Source organism: Mixophyes fleayi, chromosome 2, assembly GCF_038048845.1.
Source record: "Mixophyes fleayi isolate aMixFle1 chromosome 2, aMixFle1.hap1, whole genome shotgun sequence".
NCBI lineage: Eukaryota > Metazoa > Chordata > Amphibia > Anura > Limnodynastidae > Mixophyes > Mixophyes fleayi.
This window is the reverse complement of record NC_134403.1, coordinates 168,547,777-168,564,728: the sequence shown is the minus strand read 5'-3', so window position 1 is coordinate 168,564,728 and position 16,952 is coordinate 168,547,777. Positions and strand designations below refer to the sequence as shown.

Genomic DNA, 16,952 nt, shown 5'->3' with positions numbered 1-16,952 from the left:
GTTGTGTGTGTGTTGTAGAGGTGTGTGTATTAGTGTGTGGTGTAGATGTGTAGAGCTGTGTGTGGTGTAAATGAGTGGAGGTGTGTGGTGCAGATGTGTGGAGGTGTGTGTGTGTGTGTTGTGTAGATGTGTGGAGGTGTGTGTTGTGTAGATGTGCAGAGGAGTGTGTGCTGTAGGTGTGTGTGTGGTGTAGATGTGCGTGTGTGTGGTGTAAGTGAGCGGAGGTGTGTGTGTGTGTGTGTATGTGTTGTAGAATGGCGAGGTGTGTGGGGTGTAGATGTGCGATGGCGTGTGTGTGTGTGGTGTAGGTGTGAGTGGTGTAGTTGTGCGGGTGTTTGGTGTATATGTGCATAAATGTGTGTGTTTGTGTGTGGTTTAGATGTGTGAAGGTGTGTGTGTCATGTAGATGTGCAGAGGTGTGTGTGGTGTAGATGTGCAGAGAGGTATGTGCGTTGTAGTTGTGCGGAGTTGTGTGTGCAGTGTAGATGTGCGGAAGTGTGTGTATTTGGTGTAGATGTGCGGAGGTGTGTGTGTGTGTGGTGTAGATGTGCATATGTGTGTGTGGTGTCGATGTGCGGAGGTGTGTGGGGGGTGTATATGTGTGTCTGTGTGTGTGTGTGGTGTATATGTGCAGATGTGTGTCTGTGTGTGTGGTGTAGATTTGCGGAGGTGTGTGCGTGTCTGTGTGGTGTACATGTGCGGAGTTCTGTTTGTGTTCTGTAGATGTGTGGAGGTGTGTGTGGTGTAGATGTGCGGATATGTGTGTGTGGTGTAGATGTGCGGAGGTGTGTGTGTGATGTAGAAGTGTGTGTGTGTAGATGTGCGGAGGTGTGTGTGTGTTGTAGATGTGCAGAGAAGTATGTGTGATTTAGATGTGCGGAGGTGTGTGTGTCTGGTGTAGATGTTCGGAGGTGTATGTGTGTGTGTGTTGTGTAGATGTTCGGATGTGTGTGTGTGGAGTAGCTGTGCAGAGGTGTTGTGTGAGCGGTGTACATGTGCGGAGGTGTGTGTTCGTGTGTGTGACGTAGATGTGGGGAGATGTGTGTTGTAGATGTGAGGAGGTGTGTGGTGCAGATGTGTGGAGTGTGTGTGTGAGTGTTGTGTTGATGTGGGGAGCTGTGTGTGGTGTAGATGTGTGGAGGTGTGTGTTGTGTAGATGTGCAGAGGAGTGTGTGCTGTAGGTATGTGTGTGGTGTAAGTGAGCGGAGGTGTGTGTATATGTGTTGTAGAATGGCAAGGTGTGTGGGGTGTAGATGTGCGATGGCGTGTGTGTGTGTGGTGTAGGTGTGAGTGGTGTAGTTGTGCGGGTGTGTGGTGTATATGTGCATAAATGTGTGTGTTTTTCTGTGGTTTAGATGTGTGAAGGTGTGTGTGTCATGTAGATGTGCAGAGGTGTGTGTGTGTGTTGTGGATGTGCAGAGAAGTATGTGTGATTTAGATGTGCGGAGGTGTGTGTGTCTGGTATAGATGTTCGGAGGTGTATGTGTGTGTGTGTTGTGTAGATGTTCGGATGTGTGTGTGTGGAGTAGCTGTGCAGATGTGTTATGTGTGCGGTGTACATGTGCGGAGGTGTGTGTTCGTGTGTGTGACGTAGATGTGGGGAGATGTGTGTTGTAGATGTGAGGAGGTGTGTGGTGCAGATGTGGAGGTGTGTGTGTGTGTTGTGTTGATGTGGGGAGCTGTGTGTGGTGTAGATGTGTGGAGGTGTGTGGTGCAGATGTGTGGAGGTGTGTGTGAGTGTTGTGATGAGGTGTGTGTGTTGTGTAGATGTGTGGAGGTGTTTGTGAGGTGTAGATGTGCGGAGGTGTGTGTGTGGTATAGATGTGCCGAGGTGTGCGTGTGTGTTGTGTAAGTGTGCGGAAATCCTTCAATGCAGAAATCACAGCTAAGGAGCCAGGAATATGGTGAAAAACAATGTTTATTGCTGGAAGGTACAAACTCATGGTGTAGGAATGAGGATTGCAGAGAGATGCAGGAAGCAAATACCAGGAACACGGCTTATGCAGGTAAACAGGTGATATGAAGAAATCTCAAGGAACGGGTGAACCAGATGCACAACAGGGAACAGCAGCATGGAACATCAACAACAGCAGAAACAACAATAACCAGCAATGTATGCTGTGAGTGACAGGTATAAATAGGGAACACCCAGGTGCTGGAGATAATTAATGAGGAGGTTAACCTCTAGTACTAACAAGGAAATCACAATAGCAGCACCTCTGGTGATTAGAGGTACTGCCACATTATTATTACACGGTCAATCTCAGCCATATTATTTCCTGACAGTCGACCTCGGGGGTTAAGAGATGGGTCGACCTGGAGAATGCACTTACACCAGCTCACACTCTGAACTTCCTCCCTTGGCTCCCCTGCAGTCAAAGACCGGCTGCAGTCTACTCTCACCCCACCATACAATTCACACTTGACATTTGGGACAAATTGCATAAAAGATGGATGCTCACATCATTCCCCTCCCCTCTCACTCCTTTGTGGCACCATCCAGACTTCCCGGTAGGGAACTCTAATTCATACTCATCACTGTGGCAGAAAGTGGGCATCACTCAAATTTTCCACATATTAGGAGAATTTGCTCCTCAGACTTTCCTGGAACTGAAAGAGAAAACTGGTCTTCCTCCGTCCTTACATGTACATTGCTTACATTCAAATTCGAAGCTTTATACAAGCTCAATATAGAACATCTAAATTTCGTATGCCCACACCTTTTGAGAGGAGCTGTATGGACCGAACTGGAACCCCAGGATTGATAGCTTTGGTTTACCATGTTTTTGTGAACCCAGAATCAGATCTCAACGAACCATTTGAATTTGGTTTGAAGTTACCATAGGTTAATAAAACAATGAGCAGACTGATGGGCCAAGCGGTTCTTATCTGCCGTCAAATTCTACGAAATTTGAACTAAACAATACAAAAAGATACTATTCATTTTTGTGTGGATAGGGTAAAGCAAATTTTTATACCTGGGCCCACAACTCGCCAGGTGTCCCTCTGATCTTATGATATGGGGAACAGATTCCATTTCAGGTCTGCATCTTTCTGTTCATTGTAAAAGCCTCACTGTCATATGCTTTTGTCTGCTTTCTCATAATTGTTTAACAGTTGGGCGGGTCTAATTAAAATGGTGTACTTTGGAACAGTGTGGGAAGCTTGGTAAAGTAGTCCAAAACATTGCAGCTCACAACTGTGCTATTAATGATTTGTAATTATTAAATAGCATAAAGAACAGTTTTGCTTTTATCTAGTACTGGACTTTCTAGTCAATTTTGAATGTAGTACACATAGAGCGGTCAGGAATGAAATTTCAGACTTTGACAGCCATGTGACAGTAGATATGGGTGTGTGCAGGACAGTGATCTTCTCCACCTTCTTGATGTAATTTTTTAGAAAGGAGTTATTCAAGTGCTGACTTTATTGATTGATTAAGAAAATATGATATCCAATTTTGTGGGTCAAACACATGTAAACAGGTTACATGTATGTATTGGCAAGCTTGTTTCTAAACTGTAGCTATAAAACCATTGTGTTTTTCAACAACGACCTAAACTGGGTATGATACAAAAAAACTACGCTCAGTATCAAACCAAAACAAATGAGATGCTCTATGGAAACATTACATTTTCTCCTGTTATTGAATGCTATCCACATCTTTTTAAGGATGTAAAGCAAACAGGCTACATTTCTCCAAAAAACAATACAAGATATGATACCATGACACTAGAGAATCAGACTACAAATATTTGGAATAACATTTTCCCGTAAATAAAGAAAAGAAACTTTTCCAGTTTAAATTATGATTGCAGACTTTAATTTACAATGAATGTACTAGTTTCACAGGAAAATGTTAGTTGTTGGCGTGTTTTAAAGTGTCTTGCAAAATATCAAAATAATTTATTAGCTGTTTAATGTAGTTCAATTTTTCATAGGTCCTATTGAATGTACTTTTACTACTTGAACATTTTTTTTTTAAAAATGTAATGTATTTAAATAACAAACATTCCCATATTTAAAAAATGTAAATGATGTTTCTTAATGATTTTGTTTTTAGCTAAAATGACAAATGAAACAATGCTTTATGATAATAATTAGTGTTCAGCAGATTCTGCCATTTTAAAGCCTGCAGTCTTGGAAATAATCTGTGTTCAATGTAACCTAACTAAATTAAAAGTGCATTCAACAGTACAACACTGGTATTTGTGCCAGGTATACGTCAAATAAGAAATCCAGGCGCAACTTGAAAGAAGTGTTATCAGCTGGCGGGGTCAATATGCAAACAGTGAATAAGAAATTGCTACACAGTGCTGCTGGCATCATCATGTATCTTTACATCAGACTTCTTATACCTGAAACAGATACGTCTCCCGATAGTTTATCCGGTCATCTGGGGATGCATCCAAGTCTCATTAGGTCGTATCGCAGGGGATGTGCTATACTTATGTGTACTCTGTTACTGTACTGTTTCTTGGTGCTCATGCACAGCACAGAAATGTGTATATTTACACTCCACAAATGGACGTACATCCAACTCTAAATGATATCCTTAGACTCTAAGGGCCTGATCAGAGTGAGACCTATAGCTGTTTGTGTAGCGTATCTTTACATTTTTGTTTGCACTGTGCATGCTCAGAAAGTTAATGCAGCCAACCATGGCTATTCAGATCTACAACTTTTTAGCACTTACTACTCCTTATGCCTGAAGAGGTGTGATTCAGACTGGGATTTAGTCACAGATATAACTAAAAAAAGTGCTTTTTGTTTGCAAGTGATCAGGTGCTGGTGGAAGAATTCTTTCATTATGTAGATCAGCAGGCAAAACAAACAATGGAAAATAATGGACCCCTTAACAGACCATATTGGAATCACTTATACAGCAATGACGCACAATTGCCCAACGCTGAATGCCTCAAATGTTATATAGTTGTTAACATTAGGTATTATAAAGACGGAAAGTGTTCGACAAGAATCACTCCTATACCTGACAGGTAACAAGGATAAGTGTCAGTGACCAAAGCTCTGCAGGCCTTTCTTGCATTGTTTACTATAAGTGTTCATCAATCCACAAGAGTGATGGAATGGAGAAAACTACAGCTCTCCAAAAGAACACTGTCTACTTATCTGAATTTGACATAGACGCCAGATAAAAATGTCGTTTGCAAGAATTCTTTATGGACTAAAAAAATATATATGGAACATTTAGGCATAAAAAAAGGTAAAGCAAACTAAATTCTATATTCAAACAAAAAAAAAGATCACAATCATACTATATATAGGTTATGTTTATATAGTATAAACACTTAGCACACTCTCCTATAACGAACGAATTAAGCTATTTTGGTATGTCCTTTTTCCACTCAAGCCCCCACCACAATTACAAGTAATAACCAATGAAAAACAGGACACAATTCACTTTTTTTTCAGAGCATGAATTTATTTACTTTATAGAATCCTAAATATCCAGAATTTCAATAGCATAGGAGTGCACTTCTGCTGGTTGCATAACTAATACAGAACCTTTGTTAATACTAACTGTTTAATTAAATTAATAGCAATTCTGGAAGACAAACTCAGTTGATAGAAAATATAAAAAATTTACTGTACAAAATTTTACATCACATTCAAAAAGATACATGTCCATTACACCATAGTACAGACTCCATTTACATATAGCACTGAAGTCTCAGCCAGTAGAGCAGTATTGTACAGCATTGCCCACATTTACAGGTCTAAAAGGATGTATATTTTACAGTTCACTCGCTTACACCACAAGAAATATTACTAAAACAGTCACATTTAACTTAGTGGTTCTTAAAATAAAACAAACACACTCAAAGGAAAAAAAAAATATGTAAAACAAAATATATATTTATATATATATAAAAAAAAGATAAAATCAAGACACTAGTGCATAAAACCAAACAGATAAAACTCATCATCAAAATCATAAGAATATAAACTTACATGTTTTATTGTCAGTGTTGGGTACTATGCTGTTCAATGATGGAGGGCCTATAATCCCTTGCATTCTCTCATACGTGAAGACACATTCTCCCATGCCCTCATGGCTATAGCCCATTGGTAAGATACAGCTGCTGCCTTTTGTATTGCTTTTCTACAATATGTTTAACTATGCTTGCACAGTATAGTAGATCATCACTTTCACACACTTGAATTTATCTTTACTGCTTTAATATCCAATTATTTTACCATCTTAAAAATTGTATTTAATGTACCCTGAAGCCATTTTATGATCTATCACAGTAATGTTTAATTGTGTTTCATGATCTATGACATAAAGGTTATTCTGCTATGTTTAATATAAAACACACAAATGTCAGTGCATACCAGGCACACTGTTTTTTTATTTATTTGTGAATGGTACACTTTGTGGCACTCAGATCACGCTCAGAGTACAAGCGTTTAGCACTGAGAACTGGGATAAGACAGGTAACCAGGATTGCACATGGAAACTAGAACCCTGTTTGGCTATCAAAGAAGTACCATAACAAGTAAACAGTCATTTTCAGCACACATTTCTTTCTGGAAAACCAAGAAAGAACACTAGGTTCTAGAAACAGCTTGAGAAAGAAAAAGCCAACAGAGTGGGTTCATGTGATGTATAAAAAAGGGTACATTTTACTTGGAGAAAAAAAGCAAACAAAAGGGTTTGAAAAAGATTTTAAAGACCTTCACCTTCTTATATAAACACACACACCCTTTCTCTCTATAGCGCTAAAAGAAGAAGCTAGTAGCTTTTAAGCCAATGCACAAATGTGTGTGTCTGATGTAACAAAGTAAACTACACACCTGAAAAGCCAATTTGCATTTCAATATATAAAAGGTGAATGCTGAACTGAACTGTTGTCTTTTTTCTTGCATAAAAGAGCACTGTGCCACATATATAAAACAAACACTGTGCAGGTTTTGTTAGGGACACCTGTATGTAATAAATTTACGTTAATGATGATAAAAACATTGGTTTAATACAGTTCAGCCACAACAGAACTTCCTTGTGGTTCACCAGGAATTGGTAGAGTTTTACTAGTTTGACAGAACTGCTTTTGTCAATAAACTGGAAATAAATGTCTAGGATGTCTGAAGCCAATATACAAGTATAAGGACTTGTGTTAATCTAGTCTATTTGGTGTGATATGTTTTGTGGGACTAGTCGTCAGAACTGGATGGACATAGAATCATTGTGTCATTCACAAATCTGTGCCAAAGTCAATGATGCAATAAAATCGTCTTTCTATGAAGCCACAAATTACTGATCTTATTTTACTGGAGGCTGAAGTGCAGAAAAGAAACGTGCCTATAAAACGTATCCGGTGTAGTTTTATAACTTGTTAGTAGACAAACACCTTTCACACGCACTGTGTAAAACATAGTAGTATCTTAATATTCCATTTCAAGTTCTCTATAGCCTTGAAATGTCATGCAAAAGCATTTCTCTGGTGAGGGGTTGCAGAATCTATGCATCATATATTATTACAAAATCTACTGCTTAATCCAATTCTCTGTTCTTGTATGTACACAGTACAGTGGTGTAGCATCAGGGGCGGCAGCAGTCGCAATGGTGACTGTGCCCTAGCCAGAGTTTAGGGGTCCCGGGCAACCACAAAAAAAGTAAATAATAGAGGCTGCTTATTGAAAATCCGACTACTGGCACGGTTTCATTTAGCATGTACTCATAGCTGTTCTCCACTAGCATTCAGGGGAAGACAATTTACTTGTCTCCTATGCAGTTACATAAAGTTCATAATAGCATTACCCCCCATCCGCCTGAAGTTCGTTATTTAGATTGTGAACAGTTTTAGAACTATGAAGACAGTGGGCTAAAGGGTCCCAAACATATCCAGTACTTATGAATTACTGTATTTGGTACTGTGTGTACAAGCTGCTGGACATATGTTGTGCAGGAGGTGGAGCAGAGACCAATGACCAGTCAGGTTACCCTGTGCTGCAGCAGGTATGCTGACAAGTACTCTTCTGGTAACCTTTTTGTCCGTATGTTTATGGACATCTGTGCCCTTCGGTAGTAATTCTTGATTGACTGTGCCTATTCTTATTGTATCTGTTCTGAAAAATTAGGGATGGAGGTGGCAGCATTATAGGGGATTGTCGATCTGCATTTTTGTCTTTAGCTATGCTAGTGACATGAAACATAATAAAAAACAACTGAGCTTGAATGCTCAAACTTTATGACTCTTACACTGCTTGTACAAAGTGAAGTTTGCTCTAAATGGCTAATAGTTGCCGACTTTTACTAATTTCAAGATTTTAAAGATTTGTGTCTTAAAGTGTGTATCCTTGGAAATGTCCCTATTTTTAGTATAGCCCAAACACACAGTACATCCCCCCAGCTATTGTGCATGTTAGATGCAAATCTTACCATCTATTCTTATTCTCTAGGTTTTAATAGTTGGTATGTAGTCCTGATCGAACTTCCAAATGTCTGAAATGTAGTGCCCCCTGTTGTAATTTCTGGCATCCCCTATGGTGACGTTATACAGTAAACGATTTTGAATATAAATTATTTGTTGCATCAAAAAAACTGGGGTAAACCCCCCCCCATCATATTCACTTAACATCTGCCCCTTTGGCCTTCAACTAAAGAATACAATAAATAATCTAATGCGTGAATATTTAATAAATGTTTTTATGCTAGGCAATGTCTGCACTGCTAGACAATGAATGTCTTCCACAACCCTATGCATACATGATTGGATTAATTTACTAAATGACACCATTGGACATGAACGATTTGTATATACCAGCAAAAAATGTCCTTTAAAATATGAAAACATTTGGGGGTAAATGTATCAAGCTGAGAGTTTTCCAGCGGGTTTGAAAAACCAATCAGATTCTAGCTATCATTTATTTAGTACATTCTACAAAATGACAGCTAGAATCTGATTGGTTGCTATAGGCAACATCTCCACTTTAAAAACCCGCCGGAAAACTCTCACCTTGATACATTTACCCCTTGGGGTTGTTGGTTAAACTCCCCTTATGCTTTAGCCTCCATTTTAAGATCTTCTGATATGGATTAAATCTGCAGGCACTCATGATAATATATTTATGCATATTGTTTTCTTTATAATCTGCTGACTATATTATATGCATTTTGTATTCAATAGTCTTTATATCCTATTATTCTATAGGAAATATGAATGTTTAAGCTCTCATGTTACCTCACAATACCAGCTATATAGTCAATATTATATTATATGCAACTTTGTAATGTATAAAAAAAAACAAAAAAAAAAAACTTTATAGGTTTACAGTCAATACAGTCCACTGTTAATTAGGTGAGAGTTCCCTAAACCTGAAGCTGGAAATGTGCATTGGCTTTTTAGCTGTGTGATAAAATTGCTGTTTGTGAGAAAGCCCTCAGAGTAAAAGTATTTAGGACTAAACTACACAAGTAATTTCAGTCACTTAATCGCAGGCGATTAATCACTTATTAGTTGATTGTCCATTTTGCACCAGCTTAATTCCTATTCAGGAGATCTATAGTACGACCATCACATTCTACCATGCAATGCAGTGATTTAATTGCAACATCTGAACTTCAAGTGATTATTCACATTTATTGACTATAATAGGTAAAATTATGCCATCATTCATCATATGAAGATGCTAGTTTGATTTGTGCAATCGATTTGAAAGATTAATCTCAGGCTATTAATTAAAAAATTAGCACAGTGTTTTAGAAGAGATTAATTCCATGAGATTTAAATCAGAGTTAAAATTTGCCCATGTATTCTAGGACTAAAATGGTAACAAACTAAAATATTTGCCAATCAGGTATGGACATTTTTCATAATGACATTTTGATACGCCAAAATATAATAAACAGCAAACGTAAAGGCAGAATATAATCACAAACTGAAATGAGTTTTATTGGTAGCGTCCATAGTTGTCGCTAGTTTAATGGTCTATACAGTATGTGAAATTCCTCCTTTCCATGACAAAGGTAACACCGCACACCCCAGTTATCACTAAACTGAGCAAATCATTCACAAAACAGTCAACTCATCAAACAAGGAAACACCTTCTAGGTCAGAGGTTTCCAAATAGTTTAACAAGCCTTTTAATTCTGCCCATGTTTACTATACGTGCAGCTTTAAATGATGTATGGGCGTATTTATTGAAGATAAACTAAAAAGATAAAGTTTATATTAAAAATATTCTACCAATTTTTCATGGTATTAATATATACTGTAACATGTATATTATTATATGGTAGAATAATCACAATACCCCAAATAACCCAACCTGGCGAATATGAACTCAGCTGCTACTAGACGGTAAGGTAAGTTTAAAATACATAACTATAATGGAGCCAGGTATTCTCATTTATTTTTATTTTGCACACTTCTTAATTTACTGAAAATGCAGAGCGTCAGGCAGCGCTAATGACTGCAAAGCACAGTGTTTATTTTAGTGTTTCAACCTTAATAGTCTCTTCCTGGGAACCAACATTTCTTGGTTACTCATAATGTCATCCTAAAGGCCATCATTAATTATTAGCAAAAATGTAGCACTGAATTATATTACGTTATATGTATGTACATATTATATTAATCAATATAACAGTGATAGAAGTGGAAAAATGCCAACATGTAGCCCTGTGTGGCCTGAAATATTCATTGAAACACTTAAAATAACAATGATGCAAGACAATAGCCTTAGAGGCCACAGTGGTTGGTATTAGGATTTACTGTGTAAATCATGATGACTAGGAATAATGTAACTTTATTTGCTGCTGCCAGTTAATTGATAATTAAATATGTTGCTTTCAGAAAATCGCTCTAAAAAAATAAAAGTAATATCACAATTCATGGTAATGATGAGAAGATCTGCCGACATATTATGCTTTGGCCATCTGCACCAAAACCCTATTTTGACCTTCCTGCTCTTGCTTAGAATTTGTTATGTTACCCTGACCTGATTAATCGATTTTAGACTAAATATACCAACTGTAAAGTTGGCTGTGGCCTGCTGGTGGTCTAGTAGTTTCCACGGACGTTTGCCATTAGGTATTAGAAATAGCCTCACAACTAATAACACACATATATAACCACTTACAGACCCTGCCTAAGTATCCCAAGACCATTTAATCAGTCAGCTCTTGAGCTCAGTCCCACAAGTTCCTAAACCAACTGTATCTGTAGAGTTTCCAGTAACCAGCACTAATAAGTACACCATTGCATTCACCACACTGGAAATGGGAGATTTATCACAATATCTGTTGTGGCAACACAACGACCCTTGGTGAAAAGTTGATTACATTGCAAAGATCTTTGCTTACAGAGGAAGTATCACTTATACCTCTCAGGTGTGTACACTTTAAGTTTATAGAACCATATTGCTCCCTTATCTACTACTATCCTCCATTTATCCTTGTATCTTAGTATTTATTAGGTTGCATGGCTGGTAAACTGTAAAGACATGCAACAGGAGAGAGGAGAGGTAAAGAATAATGCTTCAAATGAACATGTATTTACTGTGTATTTAAAATATCCAATTACAGTAAACCGTGTACAGTGCCAACTGTATGTTTGACATGTTACACGTCAAACGTACAGTTTGACGTGTAACATGATTCGATTTTAAAGTACATTGATATAATATTTAGGAGGTGTTACAAATGTCACTTGACAGAAAGATTTAAAGTAGAACAGGTTAATAAAGTATTGTCTGTCTGATCCACATCTCTCTTTACTTCATCTTGTTAACTGCTTTTTCAAATTATTTCCAAACGTGCTCCTTAAGTGGTAATTCAACTGTTGTCATGTGTGTGCATACTGCTGTCTACCCTGGTGTTCTTCTTGAAAGACAGCAAGCCAGCTGGTTATTGTAGTAGATTAAGTGTTTGTCCAAAGATCTTCGCCAAGTTGTGCAATATGAGCTTATCCAATACTAGGTGTACTTTTCACAATCTAACCTCGTCTTTATTTTGGATAATAACACATATTTTCAAGACATCAGTTAGATATAAAACAAGAAAAAAACCGAAACAAGCAGCAGTAAATATATTCAATCACTGCAAAGTCTAAATTTAAAAACATTTTTTAGAACCACTTTTGATAATGTAAGAAAATATGGCAGTAGATAATAAGGGCATTTTATTTGGTATGTTTCCGATTCTGCAGCCATCTCTGAGCAATCAAAATATTAGCTACTGCATACTACAATTTCTTAAATGTATGCATGTACATAAGTACCGTGCAAGCACTGTAACATAGATTCATAAAATATTGCATTCTTGGGTAATGCTTTCAGTGTCAACGGCCATATTTGATATCATCCTACTCTATATTCACTCCAATACTTGGTTTGCTGAGTACATGGACGTGAAGAGATCATATGAACCATTGGGAATAGTTTGAAAGCAACATTTGCACCACCACACATGTACAAAAACCAATAGTCATCTCAAAGGGATCAATGATCTTACACACCTATTGAATTCAAACCATTCCCATTAACATAGTCGCTCCACTTCAAACAGAGAGAATGTGACTCAATTACATAGGTTAATGCAAAGTACTTTTATGTTTCTAAGAACATACATGTTTGTCAATTATTCTGCTTTGAACTTCAGCATATATTTTTTTTGGGGATATTCCCACATGTAAAATTCATTGATTATATTGTAACTCTTGCATCAAATAGAGTATGCAGTGCTGTGGTACATGAAGAATCGTTGACCACTATTAATGCATATCTGCTATGCATTATCTTTGATGTTAACAGAAGATAAAATGTACTATATTCAGGCAGCTATTACTAAAGGTCCCCACATATGTAGCAATTCCAGTGGAGTAATAAGTCTCTGCTTTCTAATTAAGATCTGTTCAGAATGAAGAATCTATCAGATGATGACCAGGAGTGATGGATAATGCAGTCTGATGAGGGATGTGTTCTGACCATGTATGGTCATCGTTCGATCACACTAATTGGGTTCCATAGTGTCCACTCATTCGCACCAAACAGAGAATAAGTCTAATTGATCAGTCATGTACATGGTTATGTCAGACATAGATCCAACTCTAAAGGTGCATATGCCGAAAGGCTGGAACTGTTCACATATGTTATAACTTATAGCATATTAGTGTATCAGTCACCTGCAAACTGCCCACAGACTCCAGTACCAGTCTCTATATCACAATGTAGGAGGACTGTTTTTAGATGACCAACCTTACAGAATGCCATGTCTTTCAAGGCATTTTCCCCAACACTTATTGATCACGTGAGCCTTGCGTGTTATTCACAGTCTGCAACTGTCTTAGGAAATACTAAGTGCCCAGCATTTAATAAAGCCATCTTAGGCATGGGATCTTTTATCCAAACAGTTCTGAAAACCAAAAGGAAGAAACTTAAATAACTGCTCTGTGGGAATGTCACAGACATGATCACCAAGTCACTTTGAGGAGCAATGCTATATAAGGTCAAGATCATGGTAAAAATAGAGGGAGAAGCACGGTCAAATACCAGGTACATTTTTAATTTTAGTACATTTAGGCATGATGCTTCAACTTATGGAGGCGGAAAGGGAAGTCCCAATGATTCTGGTTAATAGTTTCCATACATTTATCAATGCATGGCATCAGTATTTGTCTCTTCTTAGCAGCAAGTGTTACAGTTTGGTCATAAAAAGCATCTGGCTTTCAAATATCATCACAGTTATGCATTATAATTGTTTTGTGGAAATGAACTACGCTAAACAACCTAAACCCCTATAGGTACTGTATTCCAAAAAGCCATTGTAAATGACATTACTAGTATAGATATACATACTTCCTTCTAAGCAAATCTTACTTCTAGGTATTGCCTGTCATGAGCATACTATGGCTTAGAAATAAAAAGGCAATTTAAATGTATTAAGGGGAGAGCCACCAATAACTACATCCCTAGGATGATTTAAACTTAATTGTATAGCTTATAAAAGGAATAAAAATCAGTCACATTTATTCATTTTCATTAACACAATACAACTCACATGCCTAAAATAATATGTAAACAACAAAAACAGCAGGTAGAGTTAAAGCTTAAGCCATTCAGTGCTGGAAGGGATAGGCAAAGCACCGCTTTGCTCCTGTTCAGTGCAGAATGGGTTAATGCAAATTCAGTAAGAGAGAAAGAGTGAATCCAAATATAGGGAGTCATCACTGGCTGCAATTCCAATCTCTGCCGGTTGCTGCAGTACCAGCCATGAAAATGACACTGAGACATCCCACAGCAGACTAGATCTTTTGGTTACCCTGCTCCAAGGCTCCCAGGCCAAACCTTTCAAAACGGGGGATACTTTTGCTACTGTTAATGCTGGAAGGGGAACAAAACAAACATGTCTAAGTTAGACCAGTTAAAACCATTTCAAGTCACACTTCATCCACAGTACAAAAATTATTATAATCAATTACTGGTACACGATTGTCCAACAAAAAGGCAGCAATCTGGCAAATGTGTGGGTGGATGGGTCCTTTCAGGTGATCAATATTAATCACTTACAAATATATACATCAGCTTAAATCACAACTGCAAAATATATTGTGCACATCTGTCAGTAAATCTAGTCTTATTTTTTTTGTACAGTGTGGTTCCTATAACAAATAATAGGATCAACACTAATGAATAAAATTTAGTGTTGCTCCTTCAATTAATTTTATGTTCCTAGTTGCCCATTATCTTTTTCAACTTCCTCATTGCTGACCGATGACCGAAAAAGGCATTTCCCTGCACTTCCTATTTCTGCTGAAACAATGCGAGGTAGAACACGAGACACCAAGATAGTGTGTGACAATGGTCAAAAGAGGAAGCAGCAAGAAACTACAGTTGCTGCTTAGCCAAGGCAAGGTCATGGGAAGGGCAAATGATGTAGGTGCAATGGATGGGGATGCAGGTCCAGCAATAAACATACATACGAGACCCCTTTCTTCCTGTGGATGTGCAGGGCAACTGCAAATTTCCTTACTTTTCCATGCCCATGTACATTACTAACTGGCTGCCCTAGCATACAGAGCAGTTAGATTAAGCTTAAAGCAGCAACCCAATTAAAAAAAATGACGTGTTTTTTAATATAATCTCTGTTGCAGGCTATAAGAAGAATTCTGTTATTTTCCATAATGTGTTTGTTTCTTCACACTGGAATTAATGATGTATAATTCTGCACAATGATATAGACTACCATGGAAACCACAGTCGTAGGACCGCTAAGAGAAATACATTCTTAAAAAGGTACTTAATTTGTTATTTAAAGAAGAAAATAAACTGTGGGACTGCTGCTTTAAAATAAATTTTTTACCAATGAAAACCAGTGCACAGACTGCTGAAATCCTTGTGGTAAAAGATCTCCAGTTTTCTAACATTTGATCCAAAATCACTCCCTCTCCCCAACTAAAAAAGCCACTGCAGACTTGGTTATTTAGGTACTTATCCCTTATACAACTCTGTACAATATGTTGTTCAAACAGTTGCTCCTGAAGAATTTGAGCAGAGTTTGTGCAAGCCTTGTTTAGTTTCAAAAGTCTCCAAGAGCAAAGGCCTGGAAAATAGACTTAGACTGTGCAATTTGATAACTGTAGAAGCACTAGGAATCCGGAGGTTTTACTAGTTTGGGATGGGGATTTAGGAAACATTTGTTAGGAAACTGGTGTTCTCTTATGTGATTGCTGAATTGATCATAAAAAAAGAACATTCTGTCGAGTTAATAGATTATGTTCATCTATGAAGACACAATCCGTTCCAGAAATGAACCAGCATTGCATGATAAATATAGCACACTGTGCTATATGTGTCTAGGTTTTAAATCTTGAGGTTCTTTTTTTAACTGGACAGATGATTTTTGTAAATCAATCAATAAGTAGGACAGCTATTCACCCTTAATAAAATATATAGGATAATATATTGTAACACAATACAACATGGCTGTAAAAACTGTAATGTGCTGTTATTTGGTGGACAATCTTAAAAACACATATACACATGCACACAGATGCTGTAAAAGTGCTTATTAGAAGTACACAGAAGAAAAGCACTCCGTGCAATGAATCCACTAGAATGCTGGTAACTGCTTTAGTAAACGTTACTGCTGGCTCAGTGCTTGAGGGACTAGACACACAGTTGGTCCTATGATTAGTGCCAAGTAGATTTCTTGCAGTCAGAATTTGTTATTTAAGCAAACAGCCCACACCAAGAGAATAGCGGCAGGAAAAGATCAAAGCAGTAGATACATCCAAGGGTTAAAAAGGTTCTCTAATATTGGTGATTATTTGTTTGTGGATGAAAGGTAAGTGTCCACGAAGCTGTAGATTAGCAGAAGACGCATGGAAGCATGCAAGACAGAGCCCAGTTAGGTGGCCAGCAGCTATAACCTAAGACAAGGAGAAAACACAGTTAATTAATGATTTTCAAAATTTGTTATCAAGACAATATGATTAGAGAGGAAGTCATATTAGTAACGTCAGGAAGCTGTTATGAAAGGTAGCAAGGTTTTGTTGGTACAGTTGTAGAAGACAGATGTAACTGATATGGGCTGCCTTATCTTTGCAAAAAGTTCATTACAATAAGAGATGTAACAAAATGGAACATATACAGTGCCTTTAATGGTGCTGCATGTGTTGCTTTAAAGCTAACTAGAACACTCTGGATTACAAGAACACATTTATTGTCCCTATGAGTACAGGAAGTGAATCCTACACAACTAACTGCACACAATCTTGTAAACCGCTATGTGTCAATAAAAAGAAATTACTTTCCTCCCCTTTATAGCTAGCATAATGGTGAACGTGACGTTTTGTGTCAGTTACTAATCTCAAAAAATAATCAGTTTACAGTTGAAACAAACCCCAAAATATTTTGACCTGCTATAGAGGAAAAGCAGAACTTCCATTTCAGTGTCAGAACAACTCTGTGTTGTTATCATTCATATA

The 16,952-nt window shown here is 37.6% G+C and overlaps 1 protein-coding gene across 1 annotated transcript in view; it reads right to left on the bottom strand.

Annotated features, from left to right (window-relative positions):
- Window positions 1-7,188: 7,188 nt before the first annotated feature.
- Window positions 7,189-16,952, bottom strand: part of KSR1 (kinase suppressor of ras 1) — a 156,788-nt gene continuing 147,024 nt past the window's right edge. The window contains 1 exon segment of the mRNA XM_075194955.1: window positions 7,189-14,346. Within this exon segment, the coding sequence (XP_075051056.1) occupies window positions 14,268-14,346 (79 nt within the window). The 3' untranslated portion in view covers window positions 7,189-14,267.